Source organism: Rissa tridactyla, chromosome 11, assembly GCF_028500815.1.
Source record: "Rissa tridactyla isolate bRisTri1 chromosome 11, bRisTri1.patW.cur.20221130, whole genome shotgun sequence".
Taxonomy (NCBI): Eukaryota; Metazoa; Chordata; class Aves; order Charadriiformes; family Laridae; genus Rissa; species Rissa tridactyla.
In genome coordinates, this window is record NC_071476.1 from 12,833,172 (window position 1) to 12,856,660 (window position 23,489).

At 47.7% G+C, this 23,489-nt stretch overlaps 1 protein-coding gene across 1 annotated transcript in view; it reads left to right on the forward strand.

Annotated features, from left to right (window-relative positions):
* HTR4 (5-hydroxytryptamine receptor 4) overlaps positions 1–23,489 on the forward strand; it is a 137,343-nt gene that overhangs the window by 76,778 nt on the left and 37,076 nt on the right. Inside the window, exons 5-6 of the mRNA XM_054217101.1 lie at positions 3,057–3,210; positions 5,136–5,704. Of these exons, the coding sequence (XP_054073076.1) occupies positions 3,057–3,210; positions 5,136–5,704 (723 nt within the window). The remainder of the gene's footprint in view (positions 1–3,056; positions 3,211–5,135; positions 5,705–23,489) is intronic.

Sequence of the window (23,489 nt, forward strand, 5' to 3'; positions counted from 1 at the left end):
GCTGAATCACTGGGAGGGAAGAAATATGAGAGCTTAAGATGTCATTTTTACAGGCATAATTTTTACTCTAATGGCCTTTAATAGCATGTACAAGTCAGTGTAATGCTGTCAGCTGCAGCAGAGATAGAAGTACAGAACTGTAAAAACTCAAACTGCTTGGAAGAATTGTTTTCCTCCTGTAGTCAATTAGCAGTGTGTCGTGGTTTTCCTTTTCTGTTTATTTATTCAGCTTGTGAAATGGTAGCTGGTGTCCTGGCTGCTCTTTCCCATTTATTTATTGAATTTCTTCTTTCGCCCTTTCTGCAACTAAATTTACTCTCTTGTGACTTGCAGTAACTTGCCATCAGGCATGTCACAAGAATCCTTTGATGTCCAGCACTGGGTAGCACTTTCCAGTAGGTGTCTCTCAGATAGCAAACAATTAAATACGCCAGATAGATCTCCCTTGTGTTTAGACTCAGAAGAGCAGTTGCATGTAATGCCAAGGGAAGCGCCATCTGTCCTAGTAAGCAGTCAAAAACATTACTGAAAATACCTGTTTGAATCTGGTTTATTTCCTGGGGGAAGGAAATCTGGAGAGCAGGGGGAAATTCAAGCGCAATAAGCTCTTGCAACACCGGGCAAGGTTACACAAACACATTGTGGCTGTCGTGAGGAGGGTAGTTATCTTGGGAACAAAGAAATATTTTTTCTAGCATCTGAGATGATTAAGATACTGAAATCTGACCATGATGGTCCTCATTGTCTGATAGACTCAGAAAAATGTAGGTTGGAAAGGACCTCTGGAGGTCTCTGATCCAGCCTTCCCCTCAAAACAGGGCCAAACTCAAACTTAAATCTATCTTCATTTAATTGGATCACTCAGGGTCCTACCCAGTTGAGTTTTGCAGATCCTTGAGGCTGGGTACCCTCGCTTGTTCAACTCGTGATCCGATGAAGGCAAGCTCCAAAACCAAGTAAATCCCTTTTCTGTAAATTATTCAGCTTCTGCTTCTCCCTCGTGGGAGGGATGGGAGAGCTGTGCTCCTGGGGACAGGAGTCAGACCCACCGACTGCCGTGGCAGGGGGAAATGAGCTCCGCAAGAGGAACATTTTACCCAATGCTCTAAAAGAGCAGTTACTGTCACATATACCATTTCTTTGAAAGTGAAACTTTTCAGAGGAACAGGCTGATTTTCATGCGCACAGGAAACCAGAAGAGAATGTAGAAATGATCAAATTGAAATAGTTGAATGCTTGTTTCAACATTTTTTTTCCCCTGTGACATTTTGAATCTTGTTTCAGAGAGACTTAAAAAATGTTTTCTTTTGACACTTTGATATTATTTCAACCCTTTGTGTGGAATATATAATCTGATTTTATCAAAATAAAGCAATTCAGTTGACTCCACATGACTTTTAACAAAAAAGTCTTAAGAAAATTTGGAGATTCTTAGATTTTTACGCCTATTTAGCATAAAACTTTTGGTTCCCACTGAAATCTTGATGAAATAAATTTTGCACATCAAGGACATCTCTCTAATACATGCACATAAACTGTGTGTATGTGTGCATTCACATATGTCTGACTTTAATGTGCTGCAGGCATCTCGGGTTAGTGGTCCAGCTTTAGCGTGTGATTGTTAATTTAATGTCTCTAATTCACGGTTCTACTGACCTCATAAAATCGACTTTTATAGGCACTCAGCAGTGAGGCTCTCTCTACGCACACATTATGCCTTGATGTGAAGCTTGGCTCAAAAATATCTCTGACAGAGTTCATTCATTCCCTTTATAAATAGTTTTTGAAACTGTGTCCACTTCTTCAGTGCAGTGCTCATATCCTACGGGGCACCATATTGCATAATTGCTGTGCTCACCAAATCTGGAAACTACATCTACCAGATGAGCATTATTAATTCTTTAAGAAAATATATTCATCAGGCACAAAGCTGAGTTATATATTTCATTATTTAGAAGAGCTGAGAATTTGTGGGCACTGCTTGTGTCTCTGGACACCAGCTCCCTGTCGCAGCAGTGGGGACATCAGTACTCTACAACGTGTGCTGAACTCCAAAACTCTGAAGATTGAAAACATTTCATCGGGAACCTGAGGCAGTCTGTTGGGTCAGGACCACTGAAAATCTGGACCCAGATGACATGGTTGCTGATCTGCTACGCTAATGGGCATATATTAATTTCAGAGCAAAGAGATTTCAGGTTTTAGGTTTGATACAGCTTCCTGATGTAGAAATCTGGTAGCAGGTGGGTACCGTAGGGACCAGACAGACAGAAGAGTTGATTTCATATCTCTTTGAGAAGACATTTTCAGTCCACAGCCAGTTGTTTTTTGCAGGGATATGTTGTACTATGAATATGTTGGATGGGTCGGGAGGAGAAAGAAGAGCACAGGGCACGTCCCCTTGACGGTGAAAAGATGAGAAGCCCCATGCAGACATTTCCTCTGTCCTTGTGGCAGAGGTTAAAGCCCAGCCAGGAAAGAAGCTGATTCCTGGGAGGTAGAAAGGGAGCTTGGTTACGGAAAAACACACTTCATTTTACTGACATTTTCACAGCTTTGAAACACTTTGTTAATTTGCAATAACAGCTTTAGCAGTCTTGTCAAAATAAATGTCCATTGCAGTTAGGAAAACCCCAACATTTACTCAGTCACAGCTAAATGGAAGGAAGGTGGACTCATTTATCGTGGTAAGGAGGGTGCAGACAGCTTTGTGACTAAGTGCCGAGGGAGAGGAGGGCTCAACGTGAAGTCATTCCCTTGCTCCACACCTCAGACAAACCACAGCATTAATCTGTGCCTCATTTTCCCTAGCTGGAAAACAGAAAATACTGGCTTTCCCCTGCCAGGCACTACGAAACCTTATTTACTCATGCTGTGAAAATATCCTGAGCTCCTTGTGTGAGAGGCAGTCAATGGAAATAAGCTATAGACTCATTTTTTTTCTCTATTTTGAAAGGCAGGAGAAATAAGCTGGATAAAATGCTTTACAGTTTTATTTTTGGAAGACCTGGAAGTCTCCTTTGATGATGGTTGTTCTCTCACTTTTCTCCTTGCAGGTACTATGCTATCTGCTGCCAGCCTCTGGTTTACAGGAACAAGATGACTCCGTTGCGCATTGCTGTAATGCTCGGAGGGTGCTGGGTAATCCCGACATTCATTTCTTTCCTCCCGATCATGCAAGGCTGGAATAGCATTGGCATCATTGATCTGGTGAGTAGCTAAGGTGGTACACCAACCCGGTATCAGATATATTCAGTGACGTATATTCTTCTTTAAAAAGCAATATTCAAAGAAAAAAAGGTAAGAGAGGCTGAAGGAGAAACTATTCATTATCAATGCAGAGGGGCTGCTGAATTTCTGGAGGATGTTTTTAAGGGGGTTTGAAATGACTTTGTCCTGGAAGGACTGTCACAAAGACGGTGGTGGCTCTGGGAGAGGATTTTACCTGTCTCTACTGATCAGTTCAGTGAATAGTCCTTTGAAAACATGCCAAGCCCCAGTTGGCTCCCAACGGGCACCTCGGGAGTCCTTGGTTCCCCTTGTCCTCTGCAGCTCTCGGGGAGTGCTGGCCGCTGCCGACTGAGCCCAAGGGTCCTTCCTTGCCATGCTAGTGATGTCTGGGGAGCCGGGATACCCAGACTTTCCCAGAAGGGATGATGTTTTGGGCCAGTCTCATCAATACCCCATGTCTTGGTGTGAGCTTTAAAGGGGAGGAGAAGGTGAAATTCCCCCCTACAAGTCATTTCAACAGGAGTCAGTTTTCGGCACCGCAGTCTGGCTTCACTTGCAGGATCCCGTCTACAGGCAAGGAGATAAGAGCTGCAAATCTGTTCTCCTTTCAATGTGGAGATGCAGGAATTAAAAAATGGCAAACTGTGAAAACACCTTATTTAGAAGAGCTTATTTAAAGAGATGTGGCGTCTCCTATGCCAAGTCTCAGTCAATGAGATATGAATACTTTTTGGCTCATGGAGAATAACAGGTGCAGGCTGCCAAGCCTCTAGACAAGGCGATAAAGCCAAAATTATTTCCAGACAAGCACCTTTAGGACATGCAGCTGGTAGAAAAGGGAGGTCCATTTTGTTCATTTAACAAACCACGTCAGGTGTCTGATTTCTTCCATTGATTTATTGCCCCTACCTTTTCAGAAAAGACTTGACACCCAGCTGTCTGTACTGGCTTTCCTGAACACCAGTCCAAGCCCTGCCCTTCCTTGTAACTTGCTGACGTTCGCTGGGCAGATTTCAGTAGCTGCATGTTGAGAGGTAGCGCAGGGTTCAAACACCACCTAGTGAAAATGCTTTATAGTTTACTTTCGAGGCAAACTTCCTTACATCCCCAATTAAATAATTTTTGATGTTATAGCTTTAAATAGGAGACCAGGTTATTCTCTGGTTGGAATAAACACCAGAAATCATGGGCCTGGTGGACCTGCAAGTGACATTGTTCTGTAGCAAGAATAGCCTCAGAGAAGTCCTGTCTGTCCCAGTTGTGCCTCCTGCTCCCCAAACTCACATGCAAGACCCCTTTCTTTGTCTTTGTTTCCATCACAAGTCATTGACCACATCTCAGCCTATGGACTCAACCCGCAGACTTCTCCTGCCTGGGCTGCTGCCCACAGCCCCCGTGCCTGGGAATCTCAGTGTCACCCCCAGCCTGGAGCTGCCTCTCAGCTGCTGAGGCCACTGCAGCCCCGTTCTTTACCTGTCCTTCCCCTTGTGGGACTCGGCTGGGTGAAACTTTTGCATCCTTGGTGTAAAACCATGCCCTGATGAACGGAGCAGTGAGCACTGCAAAACAGCACAAAGTGAAGTGATTTCCCCTCTCTGTATCTGACCTGGGGTGTTAGGCTGATTTTCACTGGCCCGTTGAGGTGTGCTATAAGATGCTGGAGCTGCAAGGTGGGCTGGTCCAGCAGACCTGGGGAGCAGCAGGGCTGGAGAGCCCACGGTGTGAGCACAGGCAGGAGAGGCAGCAACGGATGAGGCAGGTAGCGTGGATGGGAGAGGGGAGGGAGGAGGGAGAATCAGAGAGCGGTGGTGGCACGTTCTGGCAAACAGCCTGCTGGTATCAGAGGGGCAGTGGTGAACTTCTTTCCTTCTTCTTTGTCCTTGTCCTTCCTCTCCCGGCACCAGATTCAGCAAAGGCAGTTCAACAAGGCTTCCAACTCCACCTACTGCATATTCATGGTCAACAAGCCATACGCCATTACCTGCTCCGTGGTGGCCTTCTACATTCCCTTCCTCCTGATGGTGCTGGCCTACTACCGCATCTACGTGACGGCCAGGGAGCACGCCCGCCAGATCCAGGTGCTGCAGCGCGCGGGGGCCCCCACCGACGGCCGGCAGCACCACCCGGACCAGCACAGCACGCACCGCATGAAGACTGAGACCAAAGCTGCCAAGACCCTGTGCATCATCATGGGGTGCTTCTGCCTGTGCTGGGCCCCCTTCTTTGTCACAAACATAGTGGACCCTTTCATAAACTACACGGTGCCGGGGAAGCTGTGGACAGCTTTCCTGTGGCTGGGCTACATCAATTCAGGGTTGAACCCTTTCCTCTACGCCTTCCTGAACAAGTCCTTCAGACGTGCCTTCCTCATCATCCTGTGCTGTGGTGATGAGCGATACCGAAGGCCTTCCATCTTGGGACAGACGGTTCCCTGTTCCACCACCACAATAAATGGATCGACTCATGTACTAAGGTGAGTGTTTCTCAGATGCTGCAAAATGCCTGGAGTCACTAGAAAGAGTGCTTCTCTAGAGTTTTCATAAAGTATTGGTTTCGCTTTGCGTTTGAAATATCTGATCAATTAACTGTTTAAAAAGGTAGAGGGGCAAGAGAAGCACCCAGAAATCCTTAGGGTGCTCAGACAACCTTGTTTGTAGATAACAGATATGTGTTGGCATGTGCAGTTTCTCCAGGGATGTGTTCAGGAAAGAGTTGGGAGAATGCAGAAGTTGTCTGTGCATTTTGGCAAGCCCCGCTCTTTTGTCTGAGGGGAATAACTTGACCCCACAGGGAGCACCTTGGGGGAGGCTGCCTGCTCCATCTTCTCTAGTAAAGGGATCATGGACCCCATTGCCCCTTCTCAGGTTCTGCCTTTGTAGCCCCACTAGACACTGCTGCATCTTCTGAACGATAAAAGGCAAAGGATGAGCTTCCCCAAATGCTCTGACCCTGATGGGGCACTTCAGAGGCTCTCTGGGAGGAGGGGTGCTTGCCATTTTGGTTTAGCAGCTCAGAAAATGATGGGATGTCTGCCTTTTACTGTAGGCCAGTCAAAGCCTGCCCCTGTGCAAGGCAGCAGCACCCATCTCTGCAGGAGCCTCACACAGATATAGGACATAGTTCTGGTGGTTGGCAGTTCGGGGACCCCTCACCTCGCACACCCTTCGCTGAGTACCACAAGAGGAGAGTGCAAGAGGAGAGCGTGCGGGCTGTGCGCTGCCGGGGTACAGAGGGGTTTGGAGGGCTCTGTGGTATGACACAACCTCTGCTGTCTTCTCCTCACTGAGCGGAGAGGTGGGAGGCAGAGCATGGGAGGAGGCGAGGGAAGAACAATTGTCTCTTGTAATACCAGAACAAACTGCAATCTCTGAAAAAAACCCATAGGTGTTTCTATGCAACTGTCTAGAGGAGACTTGGCTCTTTCGGTATATGGATTTGTGGCCCATCACGTGCAGATGGGGACTTGGTAAAGAAATTTGTGTTCAGAGCTGAACCCGTCTGGAGACTAAATCAGACACTGAGCACTTCCCGGCCGAGTCTGATCTGCTGGTTTGCCCCAGGCTTCCTTCTGCAATGATCTCTGAAGTTTTGGAAAGAGTCCTGAGCTGTATAATGGACGGGAGATGGGGCAGGGCATGTCACAGCCTTGAGACAGACCTCTCAAGCTTTCTAGGTCATGAAGGACTTTACAACATATTTATCTTCTGCTGATTAAAAACTGTTCAGGGGCCACGGTCCCAGAGCCCTCTGTCTGTGATGGATGCGTGGCACCGTGCCATGCCCGGCCTGTATTTCTGTCAGAGCCACGCTCCCGGGGACAAACCAGATGCTCTTCTGCTGCGGTTTGGAGGACTGAGAGAGCAGCCCTTGCTGGATGCAGCACACCATCCCGCAGTGAGCGACCCGGTACCACTGGCTGGGGAGCTGCAGAGCTGAACGCTGGAAATGTCCCTGCATGGGGAGGGCGGGCTCACTCCCGTCCCTGGTTAACCAGGGTGGCTCCGTACTCTCACGACTGCACCTGGTGGGTGCAGGGGTCAGCCTGGTGGCCTAAACACAAAGAAGGAGAGAGTCCCGTCTATTTTGGCAAGTAAGCATAGCGACAAGATGCGTTTTGTTAAGTATACAAGGCGGAGAGATGACAGGGAGTCTCTCTTTGGGGTGGGTTGGAGATGTAGAGGGCAGGGAGCACGTCAGCCCAGAAGGTGAATTGCTTCAGTCTGTGCTGACGTTTGACCTCCAAGAGTTGCAGATGGCAATGCCGGTGCCTCCTCATGTCTCCACGTTGTTTCGCTGCTTTTTCACTAAGTTATCTGTCTGTGAGACCTCATGGTCCTGCCTGTGCCCTGTGGGACTGTCAGGCTCAGGCCAGCACTGCCCTGGGGACGCTGGGCGGCGGAGACGGGCTCCCGAGTTCCAGGAGGGCTGAGCCTCTGGTGGTTTCCTTCATTCTCTGCTGAGTGTCCCTGAGCTGACAAACTCCTTATTTTGAGACTCTTTTTAAACATATCGATGTCCCTGTGGCAGCCAAAGCAAATGAAGAGTCACCTCTCCTCCAAAGCTAGGGGTGGCCATGGTCTCAGCCACCCCGGCCAGCTGGGGAGGCTCTGGTGGGCTGCAGTAAATGGTGGATCCCACCATGGAGCTGAGATAGGCTTTCTTTATTTCCAGCTTCTCCCTCCCACTTGTACCACATAGAAGCTATCCGTGGAAATGTATAACAATCCTGTCAATCTAGGTGTGACATCCATCGCAAAAGGCCCTGTAAGAACCAAACCTGCACAGGTCATCTTGTCCACTTCTGGTTTTTATGAGTGCTTTTATGGTTAAGAGTGTGTGCCCTCTCCCCATCGCCCCACATGTGTAAATCAGGTTGTCTCCTGCCTTTCCGTATCACTCCAGCTCTGCAGAAGACACTCGCTTCCCACTGCCGCACCCCCTCCTCCCTCCGCGGGCAGGGGGGATGCGGCTCTGCACATCAGCTCTTCAGGCAGCGATTATTTTCTGTTTTCCGCAGCTTTGTAACTGATGAGAAAAGCGTGGCTTCCTTCCCTGGTGCAGATTATGCACTGATGATGATAGAGGTGTGGTGATTAAAGCAAAACGAACTAATTGTTGTCTTTGGATAGTTAATCTCACTTGAGGAATTTTTATTTCTTCAGTGCTTCTCGTAAAAGCAAAAAAGGTTGGGCTTGGCAAGGATGGAAGAAAAATTTAGTGAGGCGGGTTCTCTCAAGTTACAGTGCACATTTGCTTTACTAGCTTGGAAACGCAAGGGGTTTATGCCCAGCAGCTGAAATATTGAAACCTTCCTGTATGGGCTGGCTTCACACCAACCCAACCGAGAAGCTGCGTAGGGGCTGGGCCTGGTTCACACACTTCTTTTCCAACCTCAAAGTTGCTTCTTCCTGACCAAGAGCTTCTGCAAATGGGGAAGTTGTGCAAGTGGGATTTTACAGCTGCGTTTTGTACCCTGGCAGGGAGAGCAGTGAAGAGAAGGACAGACCTTGTGCTAAATCTAGGGCAGAGTTCCTCCCCCAAAAACCGCAGAGATTTGCGATTTTGTGTTAAGCTGACGTGAGTCCTTTAGCCTCAAAGGGAGTCAGGAGTGGTTGACAGTAGGACCGCAATTTCTAACTCCTCTCTACTTCCAATCTTGAGACGATCTGAACTTTCCTTCAGCTCTACCTGTCCAAACCGCTCTGTCCTTGCTCGCAATCATCTCACCGGTGCGTTTGGCAGTGCAGAGAACGTGTTGGTCACGGTTAAAATCCAGGCTCTTGCTCTTGGATGCGTCTGACCTGTGAGAGTGCCTTGCAGGGAGGGAAGGCATTTCTTCTTTTTTTCTGCTGATAACTTCAGTGTCAAAATGTTCTGACATTCCCATTTGGTGATTTTTCACATTTATATTAGGAATGGGGAAAAAAGAAGGAAGAGCAGAGCGCGATAAAACACGGCAGTGCGAAGAGGCAGACGCCCTCACCAGACACAGACTGAGAGGCTGGTGGGGAGACAGTTCTCATTCTTTCGTGTTTTTTTTTTAATTTATTTTTCAAGTGATTTGTGAAGACTGCGGTGCTCTGGGTGACCCAGGCAGGGAGAGACGTTCTACAGCACCCCTGGGGCCAGACGCAACCAGGGGGCGATGGGGCGAGGGAGCAGGCTGCGCAGCAGCTCGGCTGCTCACCGGTGATGCAAGGCTGACCAGAGCTTGCTTAATGCCCTGGCAACCACCCCACTTTATCCCTAAATTGCGAACCAGAAGATGGGGAAAGGTTTTCCTGACACCCGTTCCTTGGGTGTGGTACCCCTTTGTACCTCCTTGGGTAAGATGTGGTACAAAACGTGTTTTGAAGATGTCAATAACAGCCAGGAGATAGGATTTGGTTAGAGCTGGATCTATGTGTATGGTGGGAAAGAGTACTACAATTAAATATTCAGCTTTAAAAGAAAATTTTTATTTGCCTGCTTTCCGAGTTTGCTTTCTGCAAGTGTTGGAATTGCCAGAACGCTTTTTTTTTACCCCTGGATATTCACCTATTTCAATCCTGATGTGTACCATCAATGGCAAAATTCAGGCAGGACACATGCAAATGGTGAATTGAAACCTGCAGGTGTGGCTACAATCCGAAATTCATGCCCTATTCATTTTTCAATGGCTGAGATTGCAACTCACACGTCATATATAAAGGTTTGTTTCTCTGGTTGCGGCACAAATTGTGTAATTCATTATAAATATTTGCAATTCAGAGTTCTGATAACCTATGGTTTGGAATATCATTCATTGAAAGGACTTGGGAATCATTCTGAATAACGAGTGGATAGGAGAATTTACAATGAGCACTCAACGATCGTATGGCAAGAATTAGTACAATAATTAACTGTGATAGATACGGGTTTCTGGATGGCTGTAGCATGTGTTCAGGAGTTCTATGCACCACAAGACTGAAAGCAAAATGCCTTAATCATCTGAAAAATGTTGTCTTCCCCTTTAAACATAGTGCTTGCATATCTTTTGTCATGCATAGATATTTATTCAACACAAAACAACAAACTCATGCTTTCATGAATCATTAAAGTCTTGTAGTGCACAAGTGGGTGGGAACCCAGATCAGCATTGCCTGAATTCTTGTATAAAATGAGTTCTGAAATTTTGCCACAGCAAAGAAGATGACTTAGGGTAAAATATAACTGAGCAATGATCAGAGTAGACAAACTCTGGAACGTTTGGGTCAAGGAGGTCGCTTTGGTATGGTCCCCATTTCCTCTCAGAAGTGCACCGTTCTGCACAGTACAGTGTATTAGTCTCTTCAGGGAAAGCTATAGTGAGTGGTTTATTTACTCATTTTCCATCACAGAGTGGTCTTCTCAGAAAGGCCTGATGCCAATTTTATTTCTCCAGAGTAAAACACATTCTGATTTTCCTTTTAGAAGAGCCAGGAGAAACAAAGTGGAAAAAAAAAGAAGCATGCAGCTTGGGGGGGCTGGAAGTTCATCGTCCTCATAAATACAAAATCAAATACATAACCCAATCAGCCCACACTCATGTCAGCACTCCGAAGGTGCACAAATTGCTGGGAGAAGTGTGCAGTCAATCATTGTGTGCAGCCGGCGCTCAACGCCAGAGCACCGCTGCGGGGTCTTATCGGGCCCTATAGGGAACACCAGTAACCGCGGCAGTAAACCTCCCGAACTGCAGCGAGCCCCGGTGCTCCCGTGCCGCTGTTGGAACAGGCAACGCAGCAACCCGGGACTGCAGTTTTTACAAGTTTAGTAACTCCATGGCTTACAGATCTGCTGGGATAGAAATAAATCCGCCCTGGTTGTAGGGAAGAGAGGGTCAGAGCTGCCGTGGAGCGAAGGAAGAAGTGCCATGTGCCCGTGATGCTTCCCCAGCGGGAGCGCGTGGGGCTGGTCCTGCCCCACATCTCAGCCCCCTGCGCATCCCCCCCACGGAGCCGCCCCAGCTCTGAACTGGAAGCCCCACCTGGCACATCCATGCTGTGACACGTCTGCTGGAATTTGAGGGGAGGGGAGGAATTTGAGGACACCGTCGTGGCTCCGGCGGTGTCTGCGCAGTGAGGGGAGCTCCGCGGTGCCCTGTGCACCCCCTGCTCCGCACAGCCAGACCTGCCTGTTGCAGGGGTTTGACATGCGGGATTGGCAGGAGGGTTGGGGCTTGGGGGGAAATTTGCATCTGGGTTTAGCTTTGTGTTGCCACTTCCAGTCTGTAAAAGCAAAGGTAGGAGCTCTTCCTTTCTCCTTGCCTTTTCCTGGCCAGGAGCAGAGGAGACGTTGGGCTAGAGGCCACTCCGTACAGGTGGGAGGGATGGGCTGATGGCGTTGCATTACTTTATGCAGCTTTAAAACAGCGAATACGTTTGAAACTTTCCCCCCTCTGTTTAGGAGGCAGCTTTTCACAAAGATGAGCAGCCATCCCGAAACCCTCCTGGCTTTGCTGCCAGCTCAGAGCCCCATCTCCCCTTGCTCCTGGGGGTCTCCCCGACGCGGAGGACCCCCTGCCTGAGCGGCAGCCTGGGTGCTGCCCGCAGCAAATACACATCAGGATGCCTTGATGCCCACTGCTGGGGAAGCAAAGCAATTTGAGTCTTTTCAAAGATGATTTTGAATGATCATGCCTTTTCGACAACTTTAATTTCACAAGGTCATTAACTTCATCAGTGCTCAGTCACCTCTTCACAGGTCAAATCCTGGCTGGACAGGTGTCACCACACACTGTCCCCTTCTGTGGAGTCACCCTCAGCACAATGGGCACATTCGGTGGCTGTTTCCGACCTCCCAGGCTCAGAAATGGCTTCACAAAATGGGTTAAAGGTGCTCTGGTTTCCCTGTGCACCCAGGCATGGGTATGGGCTGAATCACGCAGCACGTTCAGTGCCCGGCGTGGGTCATTTTGGTTGTGTTCATAGGGCATGGATGGATTGGTGATCCCATCCTGCCAAATGGTGGGATTTCATGGGCTGCAGTTGTGGCTTGACTCAGAAAACACAGAGGTTAGTTACTCAGAGCTGCTTTCTGATGGAACTGGCAGGTCTCTCTCGAGGATCTGGGTTTACAAGTAAACTATCTCCTCCTGTTCTGCCTCCTCCTGTTCCTCTTATCTCTTATCCTTCCTTAGGCACTAAGACAGCCGCAGAGACCGCAGAGCTTCCCGAGGCAGAGTAACACACTTGCTGCCGGGGGTTGGAAAGCCCCGGTGCTCCCGCCGCTCCTCCTCAGCAGTGGGGCTTTCCCACCCCACCCCAGCCCGGCCAAGCCTCCAGCCGACAGCCTGGCCAGCGCAGCCTCCCTGGCCTCTGCTCCCGCGCCTCCTCTCCAGCTCTCCCAGGGCAGCTGTCCCGTGGCGATCGGCGAGCCGAAAGCTCTCCCAGCACGGGCGCTTCGTCGACAAAGGTGCATTTAGCCTAAGATAGGGAGGACGCGTGCCTTCATTATAGCATTTTTCCTGCGGGACGTAGCGGTGGCCGCTGGCACTGGCGGAGGCGTTTTGGAGAAAGGAGGGACTGCAGCAGCGAGTCGGGGGGGGGAACAGGTCGGGCACGGCCAGGACAATATCTCAGGCCTCCCTGCTGAAGTCCCTAAAATACATTTCAGTATCAGCAGAGAGGAATCTCGAGCCCAGGTCTGCTGCTGTGACTGCTACATGATGCTAAATATTTGTCTCCCCTCTGTTTTCTCTCTTTCTCTCTCACACGTGTGCACGCATTCGCGGAAACGGCTGATTATGTAAACCAGAGGGAGGTTATTTCTGGAAAGGAGATGTTTACAGGCCGCGTTATCAGGGAGGTGTTACAGCCCTGCTCTGTTTGTGATGTTGGAAAGGGGACGGTGCAGCAAGAACCTGGAATTCAGCTCCAGGCTGCGACAGCAGCTGGCCAGGCTGGGCAAGGAAGGGCTTCAGTGCTGCTTTAAACAAAACCAAACAACAAATGAAAGAAAATCAGGTATTTCAGTACGTGCACAACTTTGCTTGGACAAACTTGCAAATGGCTCTGATCTTCAGCTGGCCCAGAGGTGAAAGATGAAGGTTTGGGTTCAAACTCAGGGTCTCCCGACTACCCTCAGCTCCACCAAATTAGTTGAAAGGGTAAAATCCGGTATTTATTCGTTCTTCCAGAGTTTCTGAAAGGTTTTTTTTGCTTTTGCTCTTAAGGAGAAATAGGCAAGCAGCAGGTGGGCGCTTGGGTGCACAAAACTCACAAACAGACCTGGCAAGGGAACAAAAAACATCAATAACAAACGTGCTATTTTATCTTGGTTTGACCAAATCTGGAATTGATGTGGAAGTGAATCTTCACTGTGACTCAGTTTTTAAACAGAAAGGAGGCAGATCTTTGATTTAAAATTGACTTTTTTCTTTTAATATATTTTAGCGCTAACTACAACATGAATACCCTTCTAAAAGGGGTTTTTTCCCTTTCCACAAACTGAATGAATGTTCTGTGATTTTTTTCTTATCACTGAAGTATCATTTAGAAAGGAATTTCAGTGGCAGAATGCTACTGCCCAAAGCTATACAGTTATTTAGAGCCAAATCAGGCCATTAGGGTTCAAATTTCTGACTGTCAGGAACTGCCTGGGAATTTTAATGATCCTGCAAGATGGATCAGAGCTTTGACATATGTTATCATCTTCTTCTTCACTACAAGGTCGTTAGCCCCAAGATGGATCATTCGGACTCGGTCTGCTCTTTGCTTCATTGCCTCATTGCTCGCTGCTTCACGCTGGTTTTCCTTAGGTCGTTTTGGAGGCACAATGTGAGCAGCGTATATTTTGCTGTGCTTGTGAGACTTGCAGCAATTGCAGGCTGCTAAGCTTTCGGACGCATGTCGTAATTTCTCCAGCAGGCACCTTATTAATGGGGCCGATAGGCAAGAACTTCACCCCTTTGTGAATGTGCTGATATAGCACATTCCCACCAAGCTCTTTTTTAGGAAGTTTCTGAGCAAAGAGTTGAGAAACACAACAAATGATGACATCCCCACGACATCTCCATTCCCTGCAAATTTTGCTTTTTTATGTAATTCTTCTTTTTGACGGGAATTTAGTGGAAACTCCCTGTTGAGAGACACAAAAAATTTTTGTTTTCAGAGAAGCTGATGAAATACTGCTAGGGTGCAGCTAATACCTTTGTGTATGTTTAGGCTGGGATTTTGATTTTTGTCCTTGATGGTAGGAATTTTTTTTGCTTCATCTTAGCAAATAGATGTAAACGTTATGTTGGCATGCAAACCATCATGCTCCTGTGATCAAATTACTGTGATTAGCAGGCCCGTGGGCAGCCACCCTCAGCTGCCTGTACCCTGCAGCTGCATTATCACATTGCTCTGTGGTGGCTGGAGGACCTGTAGGAACCTCTTCTTCTGCGCCTGGGAGGGCTCTGTCCTTATGGACCCTCCAGTGCTTAGCAAGAGGCACAAGAGAAGCTAATGAAATTTTTCACTTAATAGACATAAATCCGTTGGTGGACTTGACTTTAAAGGGCAGTAGTATCATTTTCATCAGTTGCAGTTGCCTGGATAAGCCCTGCTGACATCCTTGGGTGCTCTCTGGCAGCCCTTTTCACCAGTCTTAGAGGTTTTCCTCTAAGGAAATTACAGCTCTGCAAGCCCAGCATTAGGCATGGCCAAAAGCGCACCCCATCCAGCGTGAGCACTGCTGGAAGGGTGTCGAGCGAGTGGTCCCATGGGTCACTCTGGAGGCTGCTCTTTCCACCTGGTACAGCGCCATGCCGATAAGGGAAACCTCATGAGAGCTCTCCATCCCAAGGCGTGAAATATTATATCAACCAAAAAAATTTAAAAATGGTGACTTCAGAGTATTTCTTTCATTTTGGCACAGCCCATGGGTTGAGCCCTCTGGGCAGTGCAACCAGAGATTACTCAAGATGTGATTTCCACTCCCATAGTTTCAGTTCAAGCATCAGTTCCCCGTGTCAGCAGGAATGGCACCGTGCGGCTCCGTACCACAGCCTGAGCACGGCTGGCTTGTTTTGTCCAGCAAAATGGTAGCTGAGAGGGGATCTGATTGCTTTCTGTAAATGCATCCCAGGGGTAAAGACTGGGAAGGCAAAAGAGTTATTTAAACTAAGGAATAATGCTGTCACAAGAACCGATGGATATAAAGTGGCCAGGAATAAATTTAAGCATGGAATTAGATGAAAGTTTCCAGCCATCATGGCAGTGATGGTTTGAAACAACCTCTTACTAAGACTATTGGGGAACAAAGTCTAATTTTTATCAAGCTGAAGTTTGATGAGCTTACAAAAGTCATCTCATCATATGATAGGACTGTGGTAGCAGGAAACTGCCTCAGGATCCCACAAAGCCCCACTTTTGCCTTAATTCTGACCCTTGTGGAAACCAGATGCCGGGCTAAACTGCTTCAGATCTTGTTGATACCTGACCACACTGCCTACGTGTAGTGCAGCTTTCCCTCCAATCCTGCTAATTTTGCATCTATCGGGAAACAGAGAGAGAAACTGAAATTTTCCCGATTTCCCAAAAGACCTCACAGGTCGGGTTCCCATGCTTCCTACCTCACTGTTCCCCTCTGGGCAGCGGCTGCAGCGCAGCGTCGCTCGCTGGCTGGCAAGTGGGGGTTTCAAGATCGTAACCCTGTGGATCAGCAGCTCGGTATCCTCAGGTTGCTTCTATCTCGTTGTCAGGATCCGGGTCTGGCACAGAATTGCATCCACAGATAAATAGGAAGGAAGGACATGGTCCTTAAGTGATAGTGTTCAGACTATTCAATCTAGAACATGATATAAAAAATATGAGAAGACAAAATAGTGTCTGTACCACTGGTAAACATGAGATTATGAAAAGTAGCTCTCAATTCTCCAATCTAATTTTATTTTATGAGGTTGCAGTTTACAAGAAGTGTGACGTGTTTGAGTTGGTACCTACATCAGTGTGGCATGTATTAACTAGCTCAGCCCCATAGTTTGTAAATTGTAATAAAATTACCATCTTCTAGCAGGTGTATTTCTACTCAGGATGCTTAAGGAACAGGTCTTGGCCATAAGCTGTTTACTTTTAATCTCCTCTCTGGAGAAAAACAAATAATTGGTGATAACATATGCAGATAGCACAAGATTAGAGGCCTAACAGTAATAAGAGCGAGCAGCACAGGGCTGCTCTGCGCTCTGAATTACTTGGTTAACTGAGCACGAGGAAAATGTTTCCACAGAGTTACAGAAAGGTGGTCTTTATGGCCGTACCTCTTGGCATGCTGAACACAGACTGCAGGCTAATCTGATAAACAGCCAGTATGAAACAGGCTTCGGTGCTGAGCATCACCTCCCACCTGATGCTGTGCCTGGAGGGGGAAGGTGGCCATTCCCACGGACACGGAGCCAGGGCTGCCCACGTACCCAGCCCAGCAGGGCAGGCAGTGGGGTGCCACGCTCCCCAGGGAGGCTGGAAAAAATGAAGTGGGATTAAAGGCTTCAAAAAGAGGCCGTAACAAAATAGTCCTGGCACATGAACTACGTATCTTGTGCTAGAGAAGGCAGAGAGATCAGTGTTTAGGTACAGAACTCTAATGCACAGGCGCGTAGCAAGGGAAAGACCTGGAAGTTTCAAGTGCACAAACTTGCTTTAGAAACACAGTGCTCATGTTTAACGGTGAAAGTCGTAAGTCCTGACACTGATTATCATATGCAGTTTTCTACCACTAGAAATTCAAGATTGAAGGTTGGCTTTCTTTGTAATAACCTCTCTAGTTCAAGAACAGGTATTGAACACAAAGCAAGAGAGTTCAGGGAAGACCTGCAGGCTGTTTGGTTCAGGACATACTGGGTCATGACAAGGGTCTCTGCTGGTTGAGTGGCCTGGTCTCCAGGATGGGGATGTCCTCATCCCCTTCGCTTTCAATCCATTGCTTCGTACTAGCACTGGGGGCACCCAGCCAGGAGCAAGTTCTCCATTTTGCTGGGTGCCATACAATTTCAGAGGGGAAGGGCAGCTCGAACCCCTGGCAGCCATGGGGACAGGCGAGGGGACAGGTGGTGGCAGCTGGGGAGCAGAGGGATGCGGCGCGGCACTGAGCCTGGACCATAGCCTCAGCCATCAGCTCCCAGCAGCATGTGGCTTTGTAAGGAGCCGGAGTATTTTATTGCAGCCCGGTGGGGGTGGTGAGTGCAAGAAAGGAGAAAACAACTTCTGTCCCTGAGGTGTTGCGGAGGCAGCACAAGTGTATTGGTTTGCCTTCGGTTCAGCACAAGGGCTCTCAGTGACCTTGAAATAACCTCTGTTACTTCTCTAAATACATTTCTTTTGTGCCTTTGCTCTTACATCCCAGTGTCTTCTTCAGAGTGGGTATGTGATGGCATGTACAGTACATACAGACGTCTCAGCTCATTCTGCCATTTAAAGCTAGACTGGACAAAGTAGTTAAAAATAGTACAGGGGGACAGTCTTGTACCAGGGAAAAGGCTCAGACTGGGGAATTAGAGTATAGCACTTATTAATTCTTCCCCTTTGCTAATGTTGTTCATCTTAGTCAATAGATAATTTGGTTTTCACTGAAATTTCATTAGCTGCAAACCTGAAAAGGTATTCTGTAAAAATATGGGAGAGCACTAGACTCAATAACAACTAAAAAAAGAGTTTTGTAATTTCTTGGAGGAGCTTTCTTGTAATTTTTTATGAAGCTTTGCCAATATTTACAATCAAACTTATGTTCCAACTTCCCTGGCATCATTTTATAACTTGGCATCAGTCTCCTCCACAGTAACAGCCTTCTAGTGTTAGCTGTAACCCCTTCTAACATTCCCAAATACTGTGACGGGGAGTTGTGAAGGATCACGAGCAGGACACAGGGAGCTATACATATCAGGAGGTACATGATAGCTCAAACAGGAGGTACAGGCTGAGTCAGGAAGTGCAGGGTGCGATCATCCACTCCACTATGCAGAATGCAAGAGTAGAGAAGCCCTCGGGTCTGGGAATTGAGGTGTTCCCCAACAGCAGAAGTTATCACCATAAAAGCAGAGAGTTGCACACATGGCAAAGGGCTTGGCCATGCGTTGTTCTGTGCAGCATCAACCAACCTGCAAACTCAAAGCTGGGACACCATCATCTGCAGAACGGTCTCGTCCCTCCTTTCCCCTCTCCCTCATCTGAAGAAAGACGTGTGTGTGTCTGTATCTCCTGACTTCTCCAAGTAGGTGAATGCCCAGGGCACCCTGTGGCACACAAAGCACCTCCAGGCAGCTGATGTGCTGCCCACAGAGGCTGAATCCACCCCGGGCAAGAGCATGTGCAGTGGCTGGGACATACATCCAGCATGGCAGCGCACATGGGGATGTGCAGAGGGCAAAGTAGCCGCAGGCCCTGGTGGGAAGCTGCAGTAAGGGCTCCTTCCCTTCCCATCACTGCCCGGACGCCTCCCCATGCCGGTCACCTGTGCCCACCTTCCACTGATGCTCCCATCACCAAGCCCTGGGCCACTCGGCCTTCTCAGCTCTCCTCCAGCAGCTTTCTTCTCACTGTCGAAGTGCAAGTGTTAAAAAAGAAAACTGGGGAGAAAGGGTAGAGAGCCAAGGGCAGTGCTACAGCCCAGCTGCCTGCTTCAGCCAGGGAAAAATGTGCACACACTTGCAGCTGTGTGTAAACGGGAGCCTGTGCCAGTGGAAGTTTTGGCCCCTTTTACTTAACAGTGACACAGGCACATCTCCAGGCCTTTTCTGTCATTCTGCAATGTCACCCCGCGTGGAAGGGAGTGGGAGCCACCAAGAGCTGCCGGGCTGTTTGGCACGGCGTTGCCTTTGGTCTGCCACTGCACAAACACCCCTGGGCCAGCACCACTGACATCGCGGGTACCAGCCGCTCCCCACATCATTTACAGTCCAAACATCAGGAAAAAGAATCCCAAAGGCCAAGAGCTGCAAAAGAGGAAGGGAGACTCCAGCACAGTCTGGAAAATAAAGAGCAGGATTTGCACCATTAATTGAAGCCAGAAAAGCTGGGGGAGGGGGGGGGAGTTTATGGCAGGACGTGGTAGTCGGGAGCCTCTCTGAAGCTGTGCTCGGCCTCAGATACAGCCCCTGCTCTGCCCCTGTCGGGTTTGGGGAAGGCAAAGCATGTCTCTGCTTACTGAAGCAACCACCAGCGTTACCGTGTGCACCATACCTCCAGCTTGCGTGGGGGCGGACTTATTTTTTATTGCGGGTGTTTTCTAAAGTTATTGCCGAAGCCTTTCTTTGTATTTGTAAATGCCATAGGCTTTTTATTGAGGTTGGGTTATCCCCAGGGTAGGAAGTCGCGACACTAATTTCTTTTCTCTCAGCCGTCATCTGTGAAGTCTGGGGTAAGGTTCCTCCTCCCACCCCTTCCCTGCTTTTTCTTTCCCAGGGATCTGTGCTGAATTTAAAAGCTGGCCAGTTTTTAAGGTTTATTTTTTCCCTTTTGACCCTTCAAAATTCTTCTGCAAAAAGGTTAAACTCTAGGGAAAGGGCATGGGGGGGGGAAGGAGGGGGGGAGGTGACCTTGCCTCCCCTCTCCTGCTCGGCATCGCACTGGCTCGCTCCCAGGGACGGTGAAGCGCTGCCGGCATCACGCATCGCCCTTTCCCTGCTCCTCGCTGGCTGCACACCAGTCCCACTGGCCAGCCAAGCCCCGCCAAGGCAAACTGGCAAAGCAAACTGCCTGTCCCAGTACAAACCAGCTCCCACGGGGACTCCTGCCCTCGGCTCAGCTGCTGCTGGCGCCTGCACCGCACCCTGTGTCGCAGGAGACTGGTACCGTCCTTCACCCAAAAACTGCTTGTCTTGCCAATAATCGAGACACCGCTGAAGCCTGGTACACAGCTCAGAAAATGCCTCACCAGAGGAAACCGAGAACTTTTGATAATAGAAAAGCTTCTTGTAATTCTACCGAGTGAAATCAAGATATTTATCTTATTTCCTATGGAGGAAAGAGGGGATTATGGTTTTAAAATACTACAGTTTTCTTCAATTTTAGTAAGGTAATCTCTTTCAATATGTCTGTATATTGGAAAAAGAGATTAGAGCCAAGATAAACCCCTTTTTGTTATTTGGCCTAATATAAGATTAAAGATCAGAACTTCTCTTCTGCATTGGTTTGTTTCTGGTAGGGAAGCCAAGGCACTGAAGGGCACCTTGAGCTTGGAAGAGACTGAAAACTCATTTTTGTCTGTTTTTAATTGCATGACTTGTGCTTTGGGTAATGAAGGCAATTGATATATTCTGGTGGGGCAGGATCCCAGTTAAGGCTTTCTTTCTGGTCTGAGATTTACTTTTACTGTTCCTTGCCCTGGTTTATATCTCCCTAGGGAATGCCTAACCCCTGGTTCAGCAGCTCCCCGTTTGCGGTTTGACCCATATAGTTCGGAGGTTTCTGAGAGAGCCCTTTCTGCAGGAAACAGTGGGGATTTTGTAGTCCCTGGGCCACCCAGGGGAGCTGGGCTCAGTCCAGTAACTCCAGGAGCTGCCTGCCCACGCCATCCTGCGTCCTGCCCAGTCTTTCTACGTATCACCAGCGAAGCCTACATCCCCAAACCCCTGGCTCAGCCCTGTTACTCTGTGCAAAGCTTCTCTTAATCTGTTCATTGTTTACGAAAATGGAAAGTAACTTGGTCTACAGAAGTTTGCGGGGATGCAGCTGACGGTAGCCCCTCCAGTGCTGTTGGAGAACGGCACTGGAAGGAAGGGTGCCATTAAGGAAAAGCAGAAGAGGGGCAGAAGCCACAGGGATGGGTAGTCCTGCTGCAGGTCAACGTTTCTTCTCTGTGCAATTATTGTTGGGTTTCATTTCACTGTCTCTCTGATTCAAATGGAAACTTTAAGTAACTTAGATTAATTGTTTTCTTTTCCAATTAAACCTCTCTGGTCTTTAACGTGCATGGCTGTTTCTTATTTCTCTCTGCTTTGCGCAGCCAGTTTGCATAATGAACAGCGTGTCCCCAGTATTTTGCAATCGCTGGCCTGGAACAGGAACACGATTTCCAAACGGAGCCCTGGAAAGCTCTGACAGCTCTCCCAAGGGCTTCAGAAAAGGCTCCCTCGCCGCGAAGCCTCAGCACCTACTGCTGTTCTCCCATCTGCTTCCCTCCTGTCCAGCATCTGCAGCTTTCCTTGCAGTTCCCTTTCCTTTCTCCTGCAAAAGATAGTGCAAGGAAACAGCGAGGGCGTGCATGACAAAAATAGGAAAGTCATCTGTCTGGTGGGACTCACTCAGTAAAGATGAGCTAGATTTCCACACGTTTACTTTTTCATCCTTCTAGGTCTCCTGACAGTAAAAGCAAGCAGCTCCTGTTCTGCACAAAGTGATTTGAATGGTAATTTTAATTGGTTTGGAGGCCTTGATGAAAAAGCAGGACATTATCTGTTGGGAAAAGCTCTAATCTGATTTCACTTGAGTTCTTACCAATATGGAACACCATTATTGGACTGCCTAATTTAATCCCAGCTCTGCTTCCTGAATCAATGATGCTAGATATTTATTCAGGTTTATACACCTAAAGCAGAAAGCTTTTGCTGAAAAAATGAATTCTCTCTCATGTAATGATATTTAGCTGAGCTTCTCAACAGCAACGTGTCCTGTGTTGGGAATACAGGACAGGCTGAAGAGCTGGTGCTGGGAATGGCGTGATGAGGCAGACCAAGATGTGTGCAGATTTTCTGTCTCCCAGCTGTAATTAGGAGTCCATTGCCCATTGCACCAGAGCTGGGACCTGTTGCCCAGAGAGGGGCACCGCTGGACACAGCACTGTGCTCCCTGCAGCTGGACTGCTTGGCATCTCCTCCTGTTACGTGGCAAGGCCCAGACCTATTGAAAACACATCACTTACTTAAATAATTGAATATAACTTAAACAATTACATTTAGGTAAATACATGCATCCCTCATAATACGTACCAACATAGTGAATCTGATTTCAAGTCCTTTGGGACTCCCTCCATTCATTCCAGAGGGACAGAACAGAATTTAAAACTAATTTTGGTCCCTGAATAAATTCTATTATGGATAGCAATTTACTATCCACCTACTTCCCTTCTGTTCCAATCGAGACCTTTGCACAGCTGTGCTGAATGTGTTGGGCTGTTTCCTTCCTCTCCAGAGATTAATATGTTTTATCAGTCAAAGTGTTTTTAGACAATACATATCAGCATTTGCAAAGAGCTCCACATGCCTTAGGGCAAAAATGCTATATAAATCTAAGTAATTATTGTTATATTCTATTATTCATTGGCAGCAGACATCTCTCAAACTGGGGACTAATTGTTTAAGTGCATTTTAATTTTGGGTTAACTTATTTTTCCTCTATCATTTTTAAATAACTCTCTTCCTTTCTGATTGCTTATCTAAGCATTATATGCACCACCTCTTTGTCTGTAAACTCACGCTGTGGAAAAGCTTCCCCGTTGCTGTAATTAAAACTGCTTTTAAAGCCTTAGGTGTATCTGTGGGAGAGAAGAACCCTGTTATTTTCAAGACATTTTGGCCACCTTTCTGGTATCTCCAGGAAGATGTCAAGGACTTTCACGACATCTGCTGGGATCTGATTGCTTTTTACCATTTTGCCACTTTTTGGATCCTTAACCGTTACCTGTATTTCCGATTGCTGGGTGGCTGCTCGTGCCAGCCTGCCTGCTTCACGTGCTTCATCACATCCAGGTACCTGCTCAGCCTGCTGTGAGCCTGTCTGCAGTGCTCATCCACCTGGGATTTCAGTTCTTAGTCAGCTGCCCATCTCGGTGCGTCTTAAACTGCACGTTTCAAAACAGTAAATTGGCCGTTTTGAGGTTTTTGGTTTTATTTATTTGGCATAGCAAAGATGATAGTTGTTGCTAACATCTGCTGCTCAGTATGCATTTGCATCTTGAATAGATGACCTGACCTGAGAATTGATACAGACGTGGTTTTGTTTTCGTTTTGTCACCAGTAAAGATGCAGTATTTCTTTACGCACGCCTTTGGGAGTACATAATGACTTGCAAATACTACATCAACCACGACATACAGCTGAGTAAGGCTATTCCTGCATTAGTTGATGAATTCCAGCCCTTACTTCTACATTACTCTTTCTGTTCCTTGGCTCTCACAGGCTACTTCAGCATTACTATCATCCATCACCGAAGACAGCATTTTTAAAATTCAGGTCCCTACATTTAGGAGGCAGTTTTTGAACCCCCTTTGTTGTTGTTGCTATGTTTTGCTTTATGGTTGCATCTTCATCAATGACATTTATACCTGGCCTATAATTCCTTCAT